Below are 18,510 nucleotides of genomic sequence, written 5' to 3'. Positions count from 1 at the left end.
TGCGGTGGAAATGCTGGACGGTGTTAACGGTTATAGATATTCTTCGTGATATTGTAAGTTGTTGTTTTTATCTTCCGCACAATCACCACCAACTGTTTCAGCATAGTCTATTGATACGCATTTAACCATTTTGCCGTGTTACCGATCGACTTTTTTAGAGTAAATTCATTTGACTTCCTTGTTTCTAGGTGCTAGGATTGCCCGTGTACTCATTTTTTCTGTTTATAGCCCTTCGTGATGAAATTCTTCAATAAGATTTGGACGTAATATGTCTTCTTTAATTGGGAACTTAAAGTGAGGAAAACATTAAAATTTATAAAAACAGAGTGGCAGGAAGTGTGTCTGACAAAAGCATTCAGAAGACTGAGAGGTGAGAGTACCGTGGTCTTGTTTGAAAATGGTTGCTAGGAGGGCGTGACTTTTTAAAATATCATGGCAATATTCTTGTCTTGAGGAACTTGAAAAAATCTTTTCCAAAAAGTCTCGTCTCATCTCCTAAAAATTCTTGCTGTGTCGAAAATTTTTTTTATATAATAGAGACACATTCTAACAGGACTGTCTAAGACGGACATAATCCAACTGTAGCTACTTCAACATGCAGCAGCAAGAATCTTAACGAAAAAAGAAAATCTGAGCACATTTCATTAGTCTTAGCATTCCTTGAGAACTGATTTTAAAGGCTCTGAGTAATCTTGCTTCTTCCTGTATATTGATGTCCCCATCTCCTTACATTTAAATTCATAATCTTAGATCCTGAAATTCTGATTTATGCATTATTTTGAAAACAAAGAACAGAACAAGTGAAAACTGGCCTTTTCCTCTTATACACCAAAAATTTGAAATTCCCTACTGATTGAAAAATGACAGTCTCACATTGTGGAACAAGATTATGATGCATACTGTAATATCATGTACTGTAAACACTGGCACTTATTAACCTCTGTTTCTCCGTTTTCTTTTCCATTTTTTCTTAGGTCACTGACACGTAATAAAAGTAACCCTGTAGTTGATGTTGGGAGGAAAGTGGAGCTCCAGCATTGGACAAGACCCACAGTGTCTAATCCTATCGGGTGGCATATTATAACAATAGTTAGTTTACAACATTTATGCTTTGTAAAATGCCCAGTGGGATCTGGGAGGTCTTTGGACCCTGCAACTCATGGAGGTTTACTTTCTCCAGCATCTCGTCAGTGAATATTTTTGTTTCCCTCTCCTAACCTGGCTATCTTACCATAGCATTAGACTGTGAGTTTTACCATTATAACAATCAGATACATAAAAACTTGGTGTAGATTATTTTAATTTAACCCTCTATTCCATAATCGGTTTGTATCATTATTGTACCTAAATGACATACACAAACATAAATGGCTACTATTCTACTTATGTAATAAAGAAGCTGCAAATGACTAAAGTGTAGTGAGTATAACACTCCACATTTTTAAAAGAAAGTATTTAAATGATTAAAAACCTTTGTTTTCACCAATAACAATTTCTGCCTCACATTTCCCGTCATCCTACATTTACATAGATCGTTGTAGACATGGAACACACATGAAATGTATGTATTCCAAATGACAATATATTATTTACTCTCTATAATTCCAGGCACCTCACACCCAGATAAACAGACTTGAGCTCTGAGAATTTTCTGTGCAACTTGAGCTGTGTCGGTGGGAGGATTGGATAGCAAGCTGCTTGCTGCCTGTGCTGATCAACACATTTGCATAACAAAAGGCGCTAAAGGAGAGGTGAGAAGGAATTTAAGGTGGCCCAAGATTACACGTTTTTTGGCTTTCATTTATGGCTTTCATCAGGACAGGCCACATGCCTGTCTCAATATGGCTGCCAAGTGGTGCTTCTCAGTGTGGTCTTCAATTCAGTTCTTGGTGTGTGAGATGCTCCCTCATCATGATGGTGAGAGAGAGAGAGAGAGAGAGAGAGAGAGAGAGACAGGGAGGAATAAAACAACCGAATTTGTAGATTCTTTGTCCAGATCCTTACACCAATAGGGCACTGTGCTACAGAATGGCCTCTGATTCAAACCAATCCCAAACAGCCATATTTTAAACCAACGGGGGCACACAATACCTCTCACACCTGCCATAAAAACCATTTTTTGAGATGATATTTGCCTGCTACGTAATTTGGCTTTCCTGTGGGGTTGATTGAGAAAGTTCTGCAGAGAATTACATCCCAAACTGGTTTTAGGCACTTTTCCCCCCAACCATGTCATAAAATTCCTCACTCAATCCTAAAGATTGGGAGGGGGTGGGTTCTTAAACATCAAACTACTGCTGTTCTTATCAATGATATAACACTAATATTATATTACTCTGTCTAAGTTAAAAAAATAAAGACATACAAAATAATTATCAACTTATATACAAAATTTCACACCGCAACATATTTGCAGCATTAACATGTGATCAATGATCACTTGAAAAACTGGTTGTGTCATGTACTAAAAATTGAAGTTTTGTCCACTTTAAGAGTATTTAACATTTTCTAACTTTAAGTAATACATTATATCTTCTCCCCACTGTAATACAAATCTATTCATTTTTGCACACTCACTTCGGTACAGGTTTATAGACAATCAGGGCCTCTTCAACGCACTGTCAGAGGATGTCGCTCAATCACGGAGCACACCTACACTCAGTCATTCCTGGCTAATGTACAACATTCATATTCAATACTTTACAGAACATCAAGCACAGCGTCACACTTGCCGAGGATCTTTGTACTAAAGCAGTGTAGGGCTCATAGAACAAAGCCTGAAGAATGAATACAATAGGAGGAATAGCCCAAAGAACACCAAAACCAACAAAATAATTTTAAACAAAAAATTATATTCATTCTCTCTATGTAGTGGTGTGGCTTGTGGACAAAAATCACTTTCTGCTTGTGCCTCAAATAGATTGTACCTGTACTTTCTCCCTCTCAGTGAGCCTTTGCTCTAGCTCTAGTGTCTCTAAAGTCTAATACAATGAATATGTGAGAGTAACACAGACAATTAGGCTGCATTGTTTTACTGTGGCTCAGGCTGCTTCCATATGTATCCCCAAACAGAACAGAAAATCAATCTAAAGTACAAGATGCTGTGGAACACACCTCCATTGCTTAGGGTAGGATCCTTTTTGTCTCTGCTGCACCCAAAAGGGGAACTATGCTATATTAGAAGAACCTTCCAAATTAACTCCTTTAATCCACGACACCTTGTGAAACCAGCCAAACTTTATTTATATAACATATTGTATAGTACCCATCAATCTAAGTACTGTACAAGTGGATAATGACATGCAGAAGAAGAGATTTATCATATCTTTCAAAACTGGAGCACACGGAGTTTAGCAGTGAGTCAGCAAAAAGGAAGTTAACTAGTAACCTTGTAATTTAAAGTCTAATGCATAAACTACCTAGGCACAACCCACATTACCAGTTAGCTTTTCTTTAACAATTAGATCTCATTCTTGAATGTGGACTCTTCAGCGCTTTCCCTGTAATTCAATTTATTTTGTCCATTTGTATGGGTGTGCAACCCTGCCGTCTCTTACCTAAAAGACTATAGGGCATAAAAATATCATGGCCAATTTATAGCTCAATATACACACTGAACATGACACAGCACATGGAAAGCCATAAGTAAAAGCAAAAAATGGAGAAATGTACTTATGCTTCTCAGAAACTATTATTCAGCAAAATACAAAAAATGTAAACATCAACTAAACATGGAAAAACATACTTTGAATTGACAACTACTCTGAAATACTTCAAAGGCAATTACCTTCCTCTGACCACTTGGATTGAAACATTTTGAGGATATGTTATTGATCTGGCATCAGGAACATCTGTCAGGATTTCATGCTTTTTGCCAGTAAAGATTGGTCCACTGTAGAAAATGATCTGTTACAAGAAAGAAAAAAAGTGATTCTGATGAAAAATAAAAAAAACTATACTCTTATCATAATGCACATATGACTTAATTAGCCTTTTCATGCTTAAATAAGTTTCTTAGATTATCTACACTGAAAATATGAAGGATAGCTGGTGGGTGCACACTTCATTAATCTTAGCAAACACATTGGCAGTGTGGCCACCAGGGGGCACACCTGTTTCCCAAACCCAACGCAGACAGACACCTGGCACAAGTCCAGCAACACAAAAGGCTTTATTTCAATGGGAAACACTTTTCGTTTCCTACCACCACCAAGCGCAGTACAATAAGCACACTCTGTTGCTCCTTCCACTTCCACTCCCAGATGTGGTGGAAGCCCAGCAGTAGGGCCATACAGTTCCCTCTGGCAGCCCCCACAGAACTCAACAGGGCTATGCCAAACTCCAACTACTATGGAGCCCTGTGGGAATCCGAGTCATGTTAGGATAGACTCCAGTTCCCAATAACCCTGCTGTACACTGAATAAAGTTGGCTAAAAAAAATAGATTAATGGTGTGCTGCTATGATAGAAAAATGAGGAGGGAAGAAAGCAAGTTAGAAGGACACAGGAGATGAATTAGGAACAAGAGGACATCAGAAGCCAAAAAGGTTTGATTTAAAACACCCAAACCCAAAATGCTAACTTAAAATCAAAGATGAAGAAAGCACAGGAAAATCCTAACTTCCTGGAGGTATTTGTAACATCAAAATTCACTGCAAGAATTCACTCAACATCCAGAATGCCACTATCTTAAGTACCATCAGCGTATGTGATTTTTTGGAACAAAAAAGCTAATTCCTCGCCTACTCTAGAGCATGTATACACAAATATAATCTTTTATTGGTCTATACCACCATTATTAGTAATCTCCTCTAGTCCTTCTGGAAAGAAGACTAATAACCTCACCCTGCAAATGTACACTGTTTTTTTTATAAGTCCTGGTATTGAGATCTAAGAAGTCGCAATATTTCAATAAAAGACGGGCAAAAGTAATTGCTGCAGCACCGAAAAACAGGGAAAACAAAAGATGGACAAGTTATCAAGTGAACACATCACTCAAGCACTGAATCACTTTCCTCATAACCCTTAGCATCCTAAGGGGAGTTTGGCAATGTATTGCTTTACTTTATGATCTAACACAGCTTTGTTTGCACTGGGCTGCTCCATGTTTGATACAGCTAATGCATTACACACTTTGTAGCTCTGGGTACCTAGTATATTACCTGAAATGAAGTGTATGCATGAAATGCATGGTGTTTAAAACAGTTACTTAATTTCCCTTTGAACTATTTCATACAGATACTGCTTTCATCAAATATGTTGTATATACTGTACTGAAGTTTTCCTTCATGAGATGCACTCCCTCATGCCTTTACAGACAGACAGATACAGCAGCTCCAATCAACTCAGAAACCTACAGGCCTGTTAAAAAATCTTGAAATGCAACATTTTTAGTTCTCAGGTATGAATAATTAAACTATTGTTTTCTCTTATCTATACACATTCTGTTTACAATTCATTCCCAGTTCCCTGGTTGTCTACAGGGATGATGCTTCTGCAATGCACTAAATCACCAAACAAGCAATAAATGCTGGTTTTACAGAAAAAAAATCTGCAGAAAGACTGTCACTTTAATATTAAAAACTGCATATATTTTAGAAATTGGAAATATTCTGAAAAATTACTTAAATATTGTATATATTTAATCATAGCAAATGAAAAAAACAAACAAACTATACAGTACATATCAAAAATACATAAAAGAATAATTCTGGAAATTGGTGTACTGTAATATCAAACAACATTTCTGTACAGCAAATCCTACCAAGATGCTTTACAAATACAAAGTTACGGGGCATATGTTTTAATAGTTTAAGTGAAGTCAGTGATTTACTCAGTGTCACAGATTACTTTGGGGCTCAACATCCACTGTATCAGGCATGATGCCGCACTACCATCCTATAACAACTGTATACTAGAAAACAATGGAGAAACAGTTTTCTTGCATTTCTGCTCTTCAGAATCACTTTGCAAACCCACATTTTCTCAACATTTAATATGACTACAATTTCCTTATTTTAACTATAACATAAAAAAATCCCCATATTAATATTTTTCATCTTTAAATAATGACAAACAAAAATATAAATATTCATCTATCCCATTGCTTTTGAACATACTTTTACAGAGTCACAAGGGCCAAACCTTACATGGGCTGCACTGTGTATAAGACTGGAAACAACCTCAGAAGGCTCTGTCCAGTGCAAGAAAAAGCCATGCGCCAGTAAGAGGCAATTGGGGGTCTACAGTTAGCCTAATGTGTTTATTTTTGAAAAAAGAAAAGAAAAAACAAACAAACAAATATATACTAATGCATAAAGAACATGTAAATTATAATCTATTTACTTGAGCTAGGGACCAAGAATCTGGATGTATTAGGCATAATGAAAATATTTAGCAAATTGCATTTACCCTCAGATGGAAAACCTGCTGAATGAGTAACAGACTCCAATTATAACTTTTTTTTTGCTATAATATATCCACTGTTTCCAACCTGCTGTTCAACTAATCTGTGTTTTCCAGTCTTTCCCAGAAACAATCAGATACAGTAAGAGACAGAATAGTCCACTGCACAGTGCTCACTCAGATGGAAACTGAAATATTTAAAAGATACTAGGCCAGTACAAGAAGATGATGCAAACTCAATGCTATGGGCATCACTGTTCATACCTGAATATGGTATTAAGGTATTTTTAGACAGTAGCTATAGCAAGTACATGCATCACTCCTGTACATTATTAATGCATTTTAAGTGAAATTGTTTTATATGCCTTATACGCATATAAATATGAGTGGTAAGTTGAATGAAATCCAAAATTCACACATACCTGTATTCATTGTCAATGAACCTGTATTAAGGATATTGTACTTACTGGAAATTTTTAATTCCAAAATTAATGAATATTCCAAATTTACTATGTTTGTAAATAAATCTGTTGTTCAGTTTGGTCTAATAAAAAGTTATAAAAATGTAGCCCCTGGAGATGTTGTTACTTGACACTTGTTTCCAGGTGTGACAACAGCATTTCTTGTATAAAAAGTTTGAATAATTTCTCAATGTTGTCCCAATTTTTTATTACATTTAAAAGGCATTTTAATCAACAAAGGAAGACTCTAAACTGACACTGTATAGTTCTGTCTGTATGTGTTGCTGCGTTTGAATGTGCCCTATGACAAAATGGCACCCCATTCTGGGGTCTGAATACTGCTGCTAGCATGAGCTCCAGTCTCATCCAATCTTGACCAATAAAAATGGGTTTAGAAGATGGATGAATAATATCACAATCTGAAAAACTTCAGTGAGAATTTGCAATATTGTTTTTACCATGCGCCTTACCAAATTAAGACAATGCCAATTGCCTCATTTAAGTTTGATGTCAAAGTATTATCTTTTAAAAAGCTACCATCATTATCATAAGCATGATGAGACAAGATTTTTTTCATTTACAGTGTATCATCAAAGTTAAATTCTGCAACCAATGGTTTCTTATTACAGAGCCTCCTTCAAAGGACAGCCTCATGACAATATGGAAACATTAATTCCACAGGGCCAAAATTAACTTAAGGGGCTAATGCTACACTATGCTGCCATCTGCTACTAAGTGTCATCTGAACAAACTCAGTCTGACCTCCGACTATAATCTTAACCTGTCTACTTCCAGCTCTTTTGCTTTTTAAACAAAGATTTAGCACACAATTTGCAAAGGGAATTTTAAAGACGAATACTAGCTAGTCAAAATGAGTTCATCGCAATTATACACTGTAGAGTTAAATAAAGTGGAAAACCTTTTATACTTAGTAGTAAAGAAAGAATGACCCTTCTACTACAGTGGTTTCACATGCAAAGACACGTCCATACTAGAATGGGCTTCTCAAAATTAAAGGCATTACAGTGAAAATTCATATTTTATGCATGAAACATCAGAATTTCTGCTGTTTAAAAAACATAACAAGCTGAAGACTTCTTTTAAGTCATGTTTAAATATTTCAACTCCCAGAGACCTCTATTAATGACCATAACTACTACCCAGTATTTCCATGAATATATGATCATTCATCAATAAAATTGCCAGGCTATTGCTCCTCAAGCTACTGCCTCCTAATTTTGAGAAAGTATTTTAGAATTTGCATAGGTATATAATTAAGTTGAAAATGAATTACCAAATATAAGTGTTCTAGAAATTCACAATCTGCACCAATTGAACTTATTAATAATAGAATAATATTAATCACAAAATAGTGGTGGGGTGGTAAATATAGGCAATTTTATTTTTATAGGGTTGTTGCCACCATAAAAAAAAAAGCTGTGATAGATTGTTACAGAATAAGTGAAATGGATCCATCAATCTGCCTATAGATTTGCCTTTCATACCAAAGCCTATCCCAGAGCACAGTATATGTGAATTATGCTTCTGTAAAGGGAGACTTTTTTGCCATGAGGGAAGCTACCCTGAGCCCTGAATAACGTACTATGCAAAGCAATATACTAATGGCAGTCAAAGTACTTGGTTGTCTATCACTAAACCAGACTTGATATACAGTATGGTTTCACACAGTATTTTAGGATACTGATTTATGCTGACTCCAACAAGACACAATATGAATCAAATAAACAATAAAACCCTTCTCATATTGATTTTTTCAGTTTTGCTTGTAAAAGACCAACATATTGTTGTTTCTTCTTAAAATATTTAACTTTTTAAGGGATTTAGGAGAAGTGTTCATTTTTCCTGTCATGTTTTCTTTGTTAAAGTCATCCATCCATTAATTTTTGGAACTCTCTTTTTAAAATACTAAGTAACAGGCACAAGTCAAGAGTCAATCCTGAATGGGATATCAGTCAAAGGATACACTCAAAAGTCTCCTAATTGTTATAATCTGCTTCACAAAAGATATAACGGAAAACCAGAGCTTCCTAAGTATCCTGCTACCTACAATATTGCATTGGAAAAAGAAATTAATAAAAAGAATAAATCAACTAATGTTATGAGATCGGTGTCCAGATTTTAGAAGACATGTGGAACCAGAGTGAACAAATAAAAATCACTCTTTATGTTTCACTTTATTTATTTAATCCAATGGGTATTTTTCCGTGATATTTTGCAACTCTATTTTGAAAACATAAAACTGGGAAAACACAATACAGAATTATAAATAATACAACAAGTATAATCAAAACATTAAACTTGCAATCTGAAAGAGATCTCTACTCACACTTTGGCTTGAAAAGACTGAAAGGAATACAGAATACAAGGAAAATAAATGTAGAATATTCCTATAAAGATTCCATTTCTCAGATGAGTATTTTATAGATTGGCAGCCAAGTCACAATGTAACCAAATTATCTGATTATGGCAGTAATATGTCAATTAATTTTCTGATCATGCTCATTTCACGGAGCCCTAAAGGAGTGCAAAGTCTACCATAAAAGCAGATGCACAGCAGGAATCAGCTCTAGATATGACATCCAATGCAGGTCACATTCAAGTACGTACTCACAATTTAGTACTAGATTGTGAATGAATAGGTTTAACAAAATTCAATTCAAAACAAGTTATGTGAACATTCAGAACAATATTGACATGTTAAAAATAAAAGAAAACCTCTTACAGAAAAAATACATGAATACTATTTCATCTATCCATTTATTAAAGTTTACCAAAACCCATTAAATATTTTATGAAATCCAGAATATCCACTCATATCTACAAAAGATCACTGAAGATGCTACAAGATCCACCAATATCTCACCTGTACCCTTATCAAAATAATGTAATAATCTAGTTTAATGATAATATGGTCTTTAAAAAAAAGTAATTTACCTTTCCTGGTCGAGGGTTGATTTTCACATTCTTCCTGTCAATTAGACTCTACAAATGATAAAGGAACAACAGTAAAAACAGATCTTCAAACAGGACATATTAATCATTAGCAGTAACAGTTAAGTGTACTTACCAATGATGGCTTTTCAGATTGAAAATCAGGAACATTGTCATTCCAATTAATTTCATTTGATAAATCTTGCTTGATTCTCTTACTCTCTTGGGTATCATGTGGACACGGAACTGAGAGGGAGGAGTTCATACTTTGCACATACTGATAAAATGGAGTCTCTACAGTAGCTTTACGAGCAAAAGAAAATGAACCAGGTGAGGACCGAGATTCTTTATGATCTGGAAGTTGAGAGGTTTTAATATTGTGAAAAGATACATTTTGATTAGAAATGTCTTGTGGAACATTTGGTAAGCTCGAGTCAGTGCTACAGTCTGTTGTATTAGGCATATGGTTGACAATTTCTTCGCTTTGAGAGTCAAAATTAACTCCAGGCATATGAGTATCTGAACAATCGTCATCAATACTTTCAGATAATGTACTAAGTCTCAACCGATCACTTACCAGCTGGAGAAGTGAAAGAATAGAAGATGCGTCTTCCACCTTGCTTTTTAGTGCTTCATCAGGAAAGGGAGAGTCAGCCTGGTCTTCTAGAAGTGATTCTTCTCTAAAGCTTTCTTCTTCAAAAATGGGAGACAAGGAAGTGGGATAAACTTTCCCCCTTCTAAAACTGTGACACAAAAGCATATCTGAATCCAAAATAGAATTAAGTTGCTCAAGTTCTTCTTCCTCTTTCATGTCAGCAAAGATATCATTGAATATGTTATTAGGAGTTTCCACAGAAAGGTTTATATAGGAAGGATCACCCTCAGCTGCTTTCTGAAATGCACTCTGATCCTCATTCAAGCCTAAGAAGTCTTTTCTATTACTCAAAATTAGGTCTTTAGGGACTACAATGTCACTTGCTGGAAATGTGGAGTGAAGACTTCGTTCAACAGTATCTTTACACTTTTCAACAGGAGTGTCGGTATCAGTAAACAGCATTCTATTCACAATTTTTATTTTATCCTTTTCATTTCTATGACTCTCAGTGTTTTGATCCAGTGTACAATCCAAAACATGGGAATAATTATTATTAGTAATTGCCTTATTATTTGTTCTGAAATCACAGTCACCTGAAGCACCTTGTGCTGGACTCCCCCCTTCAAATGAGCCATGTTCATTTTGCTGTATATCATGGCTACTACAATTTTCTTGGGCATTATTTTCCATAACTGTGGTCAATTCTGTATCTGCATTGTTATTGCCCATTTCCATGAAGATATTCTGAGGGTCTACTCGTTCAGAATTCTGTGAATGTTCTAAAGTATGAGCTAATGAAATAAAAGTACCATCAGAAGAACTACGTGGCAGCATTAGAATATCAGAACTATCCTCTTGCACCACTACCAAATCCTCTGAATGGCCACTACCTAAGTCGCTTGCTTCATTGAAACGGTGATCTGAATTCTTTATCTCCTGTGATATTAACGCAGTGTTTTGTTTATCAAAAGTACAGGGTAAATGATTGCTGCACTGATCTTGGTTTGTTGCATCTTTAGCTAAATGAAGGACTTCATTAACTATTTCTACTGCTTTTAGATATATTACTCTATCAACCTCACATTCTTTGTTATCATTAAAGTCAAACTTTTCCACTTTTTCTGAAACAGCTTCCCTCCCCAGATTACATACATTGTAGATAGGTTCTAAATTCTGGTTTGCCTTTGAGTTTTCATTGAGTTCACTTGGTTTCCCAGTTTGAATGTGACTATGAATCACATTTGATTTGTTATCCTGTGCATCTGTTTGCTGGATATCACTGCTGGCTGGCCCTGTGAAATGATCTTTTTGATACCTGTTAAGATGGACATAACTGGAGTCTATAAAGAAATTGTTGGTTAACATTTCCTTGGCCTGTTTATTATCCTCTCCTTCTTTGGTAAAATCTGAGGCAGGTATAGCTTCTCTAGCAATAACTGAACTAGTATGTTCTATTTGTTGATTGGAGGGGTCTGATGCAAATACACAGTTGATGGCCATATTAGAAAGCACACTGTCCTCATTTAAACAAGCTGCCGTCTGATTCTCCTTACCAGTACTAGCTGGCCTCATTGAAGGGAGGGATGATGCCAAGTTCATGCTAATTGTACTGCTTCCCTCTCCTTCCTCTGTTGAGGACACTAATTTACTGTCATTCATTAACACTTTCTGTTTATCCTTTACATATGCAGATTCATCCACTGTAAAGCTTAGTTCATCTGCTTTTTTGGAAAGGTCCTCATTCCCTAAAGGAGAAGCCTCAAGTTTATTTAGCACAGCAAAGGCACTATTTAAAATAGTCTGAACCATATGTCTAGCCTCTGTTTGCAAAGCTTGTACGTCTAATTCCTTGTCTGCTGTTTCATGGAGTCCTGCCCTTGTCATCAATATCTGTTTGGCTTCACTTTTGTCTGCAGCTTCATGTTTCGGTAGGGAATTCCGCAAACACTCCTGTGAATCCACACGAGTTGCATCAGGCATTTCCCTTTCCCTGCTGTCAGTGTCCTGAGAAAAAGTTAATGAAATACAATCTTCAGAAGGCTGGCCTTTCTGGCCGCAAGGAGGGGGCAGTGACTTGATAAGGTGGTTTGTGTGCACAGTCTCCAGGGAACCATGATCTTGGCTGTAATGTACACTGTTGGCTTCTAACGTTGATCCCAAAGTGCCCTTGAACTGGGTTTGGTTTTCTGTGTTATCAGCAACTTCTTTTTCTTGTTCACTTAGAACTGCAGAGATATGTCTATCATTTAACTTGCTTGTGCACAATGTCAACCTTTCTGATGGTAATTGATTGTTTTCAATAAAAAAACATCCATTTGATAAAGAGTTTGAACTTATGCTGGTGTAAGAATTTCCATCAATGCAACCTAGGGAATCTGTGGAATCAAAAGGTAAAAGGCACCCATTTGTCAAACAAGCAGGCACCATGTTCTCCTGATGGAAAACATCAACTACATCACAATTTTCTTTCTTTTGCACAACAGCATTAATAAATAATTTTTCTTGACCTCTTTTCTTCTCATCATTGGGCATGCTGAAAATATTACTACTAAACTCTTGCTCAGAAATTGTCTTTGATGAAACTGTTGTGGTCAATTCTGGCAAATTCTTCAAATATGCCTCTGGATTTGGGACAAGATCATCTGCTTCAGCTTGAGTTGGTAAAATATTAGTAATTATGCAGGTCACAGGTATGCTTTCTTCGCCTCCTTCTGGTATAGGCAAATCAACTTGAGGATAATGTTTTTTCATTAGCTTTTTGATCTTTTTTAGTCCTCGATAAGTTCCATAAGTAACAACAGGTGAAGAAAAGGAGGTTAGATCAGATTCCTGGCTATTATTCTCCTCTGTTGAGCATATGACATCTACACCCAGCATAAGACGATTCTCATTGTTCTCATGGTCATTAAATTGCCTGTTAAAAAAGAAAAGAATACAGTTTATCAAAGAATTGCTTTGGAACATAAGAATATTATGACTTCATTTTCAAATCACATTGGCAGTTCAGCCATTGCAATTTCCATTTAAAAACATGGAAATTATAAAAAAACTAAAAATTCATTTATTTTTTTAATGTATCAATCTATCCATCAATTTTCTGAATTTGTAAACTTTAAATATTCAGTGGCTGGGCTGGGATTTTAACCTATGATATAGGAACTGTGAGGTAGTAACCTGCACTTACTACTGGGAGCTGTGCAATGTAGTTAAAATATTACTACATGACAAATACATTAATCATTCATTTATTTCCTTAATCTATTTCTTCCAAGCCAGCGCTCCACAGAACCAATACTACTTCATCAGAAGCCATACTTGCACATAGGCCCATACTCACTCATATAATAGCCATCCTGCATTTTTTGGATATGGGAGGAAAATTGCAGTACTTCAACAAAACCTACACAAAGAAATTAGAGGAATGTGTGCAGACAGTGATCAAGCTGGAAAATTAATCCAGGTTTCATGCACTATGAGACTGCAGTGGTAACCACTGTAGCAGATAAGGTCTTTGTTCACCTCTCGGACCCTCAGGTACCACTCCAAACACGATGTAAAAGCACGACTTCTTTATTTTCTTATAGTACAGTGCACAATGCACCCTCCACTCCACACTACTCATAAATCAATTCTCTCACAACAATACTCTTTCCTCCTCGCCCAGACACTTCGCCACCCTACCTCCCAGCTCAGCTCAATGTCTGGACTTTCCCATAGTCCTTTTATACACCCTGACCCGGAGGTATTCCTGTCCCACAGTCCACAGTTCCTTATTCCTTCCGGGTCAGGGTAAACAGTCCTTTTCTTCAACCCGGGAGCACGTCGTTTCTTCCTGTCACGTGACCATGACGTACTCCCAGGTTATAGGGCACATAAGAGCCCACGAGCCCCCCTACAGCGACGCCTGGTGGCCCCCAAGGTATCCAGCAGGGCTGCGTATAAAAACTACATAGTCCATGAGGCCCTGCTGGAACTCGGGGCACGTCCACGCTGTCCGGAGAGCTCCTCCTGGCGGCCTGGGGGTGAGGGCCGGAGTAAGAAGCCGGCAATCCACCACACCACTGTGTATCTATGCTGCATACCTAAAAAAAATTACCAGATGAAAAATACACTACTCCAATACAAGGTGCATGAAAGCCTAGGACTTGTCTCAGGAGGTGCAACAGTCAATTACAGAGCACATTTACTCAACAATTAACCCAATCACTATATTTTTGAGCCAGGGCATGGAAAGTTGAATACCTAGAAAAAAAAATATTCTAGCATTCTATATGTGTGATAGTCTTGCAATGTTTCTACATATAAAATTATAGGCTGGGCATGTTATATAAAAGCTTCAACTGAAAAAAGAAAAAAAATATTTTAATTAAGCTAATATAACATAACATTCATAAATTTGCTTAATCCAACTCAGGGTCACGGAATGCTGTGTGCAAGGCAGAGAAGAGCCTCAGACAGGTTGCCAGTCTGTCCCATGACCCATGCATGCACACATGCACACACATGCATACACACACACACTCACACGGGGACAAATTTGAGCAAGCAATGAACTTAAACAGAAAAGGGGAAGGAAAACCAGACTACACAACAAAAAAAGTACAATGACATTGAAAGAATGAACAAACTCCAGGTAGACAACATCAAGGAGTGGGACTGGAACCCAAGACACTGTATCTGTTAGGTGCCAGTACTACCAACTGTGCAAAAATGCTGCCCTAGACTAGCATAAATTTAACATTTTTTTAATCAAGGATTAGGTTTCATAAAAAACGTTTTGCTCTTACTTTGTCCTATTTACCCTTGGCAGAAGAAACAAGTAAACATTAACTTCTTACTGTACAGCAATCCTCAGCCTACCTGAAAAAAATACCTTGCAGTGCTTGCTTTCCAGATCTCGTCTCACAAGTTATAATTAGTATTAAATTTTTAAAGCTATGTATTATATTTAAAACCATTAAAAATTATCATAACATACAGTACCATTAGAAGTGGAGTTGATCTTTTTCTGAAATCTCGAATGGCATAAACAGCTTTACACCTGCTAACTCTTAAACAACTACTGTTATTTCCGTTTGCTTATCATTTACTGTGGGGTTGCTATGATTTAAAGTAATACAAACAGCTGGCACAGACTTACTGCGTCAGGTGAGCAAATGAAAAGAAAAAAAAACAAACAAAAAAAAAAAACTGATGACACTTCTGAAACACTACCTAAGATATAAAAACAGGGCTGAGACAACTTTTGTTTCTATAGATTAAACAAGCAGAATCTTTAATTTAATGCTGCAAAAGAACAACTTTGTAAAGAATAAAACAACTTCTTAAACATTCAAACTTCATAAAACCATGAATAGTTAAGAAGCTAAATATGGTGAAAGGCAGCTTAACTGCTTATTATTTAAAGATCAGTGCAATTAGAAAATGCACTAGCAACATTATTTACCATGACTTTGCAATGACCTGGTAGCGAGTTTAAATGATGCTCAATTGGTCTCAATATTTAAAACAAGGTGAAAGATCAGTTATTTTACCTTAGCTTATCTGCTATGTCTGTTTCGTTTATTTTTTTACATACAGAATCCAGAACGAAAATAATGACTTTTGCAGGTATTGCCTTAAAGTATATGTTTGTTCTTTTTTATCTCCTGGTTACAACTTTTGCCAAGCAATCACTCTTGTCATCTGTGCAACGCTCACATGCAGAAGACGCACTGAGATCCTAGCCTTCATTCAGTTAATGCAACCTTCTTCATAATTTGCATCAACCTTTTTCTTTGATCTCTGCTAACAAACAACAATTTTGATTTATAAAAACATGAATATGTACTACTCTGTTAATTTTATTTCTCACATTTACAAGATGCAGAATATAAAACAGAATTAGAATCATAGACGCACTGGTCAGGAATTTTATCACCATTTCTTGTCATCGATGTTCTTAGTGCAAACTCAGACTCTGCCCTCAGTTTCAGAGCATGTCCAAGTGTCGTCTGGATGATTCAGAACTGTGCCTTTAAGTTACTGAAAACACAGTTAAGGAAGATAAACGTCATTGTTTTGACTAACGGTCCTACACTTTAGAAGAAGCAACTGCTTGTCAGCATAAACAAATCTACAGAATATTTTTTTACAATAGAAAAAAGGTTATCCACCTAATAAAATTTATTTAATTAAAGTGGGTTGTTACATACAGTGAAGATATCAAAAGCCCATATGTAAACAGCAAAACAGGTCAAACTTGCCTGAAACAACCTACTGTGGCAAATAGTGGCAGTAACCTGTATGAATGGCAGCACACCATTTGTCTAGAATGTATATGTTGAAATCATAAAACTTTATAGGAGATATGAAATCTATGGTAAAGGCTCAGTGTGTGTTTGGAAGGAGAATGAGGGAATTAGTTTTTTTCGATGCCATTAGGAAATCAATAACAAAACCAGGTGTCATTTTTTGAAAATAGTATTCATGTATATGACAGGATTGTTATGATTCCATTTTTATCATTCTTTTAGCTACTTAGACGTAAAAGCTTTATGTTCTGACTATGCAGCATGCGCCCCTGATGTGGGAATGATTTGCTTTTGTTGCCAAAGAAGCAGCTGGGCAGGAGAAGTAAATCACTTTCACCATCATTGCACAAATGTAACCAAGCTTAAAATAAATAGTAAAGAAAGAAATTACTGATTTTTACTTCAGGCTGTTTGCACAACAGACAGTGAGTTAAGAAGAGTTGATTAAGACCTATAAGTTTTATAATGACAAATTAGGTCACAAAAGACTTTTTTCCTGCAATCATTCTGTGTCTTAGAAAACAATCTGTTGTGTTTTGTATATGGTATTCCAAAAGAATTAGCAAATTTGTTAATGGTGAAGGAGCTGACAAGGAGAGGCTAAAAGAGCTACTCTGGATCATCTAAGCAAACAAACTGCATCATAAAACTGCCTTCTTTTTATAGGTTTAATACCATATCACTCCCTCTAACTGGACAGTTTAAGAATGATACAAAAGGCCAGGGTAGAGTTAATGAAAACAGATCACAGAAGAAGAAAGACAAGAAAATATATACAGTACCAGTAGGGCCCATACACTTTTTTGCAGCCCCTAACTAACAAATAACCAGGTTGTGAACTGATGTTAACGATTACTAAAATTAAACAGTTAAATACTTTAACACTCCCAATATTAACAGATTTTTTTTGTATTTCATTTCATTGGGCATTGCATTATTGTACTTGTAATAGGTACAGTTTATTTACATCAGAGCAAGCAAATGCAGTATAGTGACTGCAGAGCTTCTTTTCCTTTTTCATTCAACATTCATGCTTCAGTCATGCTGTTGAGCTCCATTGTCCAGCTCATTTCTCCTGGGACAAAGATTCATCCGATTTTCTCTCTGTACATACAGTCTATACAAGTATAAGCATTTCTGTGTTTATACTAAAAAGTACACATCTATGTTATCTTATTATTTGGGTGGAGAATGGACATGGACAGTTCCCTGCATGCAATAGTAAGAACTTTAAAGTCTAAGGAGTTTAATAATGAATAGTGGTATTTTTAATTTAAAAAGAGGAGTTTTTCAGCATAAAATTACAGAATCTTCACACTAAAGTCACCTACTCATAAAAGAAAACTAAAAATATCCAAGTTTTATAAACTACCTATCACAAAAACTAATATCAGATCAGACCTAGCAATAATTATTAAGTAAGTAAGGGAAACAAAGGGTTTCTACTTAACAAATTGTTTTCTGCCTCTAATGCATACTAGTTCAAAAATATCACATCATGTCTAATGTACATTGTAGTTCTAAATCATAAAACTCAACACACAGAAGAATTTCACTTAGAAGATAGAGAGATTCGCGTGTCTGGCCATGTGGTGTTGGCATATATTCAGGTAGATATTGAAAAATAAAACAAAGATGCAAATAGCCGTTTTTCAATAAAAGGCAAATATTGGGGAATACACTCGCTTATTCATTTTTTATACTCACCTATTGCAAGACATAGCTACAGAAAGCTACAGCATACCCTGGAAGCATTAAGTACAATGCAGAAACCCAGTATTTCACAGAACACCAGTTCATCACTG

At 36.0% G+C, this 18,510-nt stretch overlaps 1 protein-coding gene across 2 annotated transcripts in view; it reads right to left on the bottom strand.

Moving 5' to 3' along the window:
- LOC114650539 (uncharacterized) overlaps positions 1-18,510 on the bottom strand; it is a 149,139-nt gene that overhangs the window by 102,231 nt on the left and 28,398 nt on the right. The window contains exons 1-4 of one of the 2 annotated variants that reach the window (XM_051926838.1): positions 15,396-15,467; positions 9,954-13,326; positions 9,821-9,868; positions 3,788-3,906 (exon numbers count right to left, since the gene is read on the bottom strand). In XM_051926838.1, the coding sequence (XP_051782798.1) occupies positions 3,788-3,906; positions 9,821-9,868; positions 9,954-13,289 (3,503 nt within the window). In that variant the 5' untranslated portion in view covers positions 13,290-13,326; positions 15,396-15,467. Of the gene's footprint in view, positions 1-3,787; positions 3,907-9,820; positions 9,869-9,953; positions 13,327-15,395; positions 15,468-18,510 lie in introns of those variants that run through there. The other variant, XM_028800230.2, reaches the window with a different exon arrangement.

The sequence above is a fragment of the Erpetoichthys calabaricus genome, chromosome 4 (assembly GCF_900747795.2).
Source record: "Erpetoichthys calabaricus chromosome 4, fErpCal1.3, whole genome shotgun sequence".
NCBI classification, from domain to species: domain Eukaryota; kingdom Metazoa; phylum Chordata; class Cladistia; order Polypteriformes; family Polypteridae; genus Erpetoichthys; species Erpetoichthys calabaricus.
Note: the sequence above shows the minus strand (reverse complement) of the source record. Positions and strands in the feature narration are given on the sequence as shown.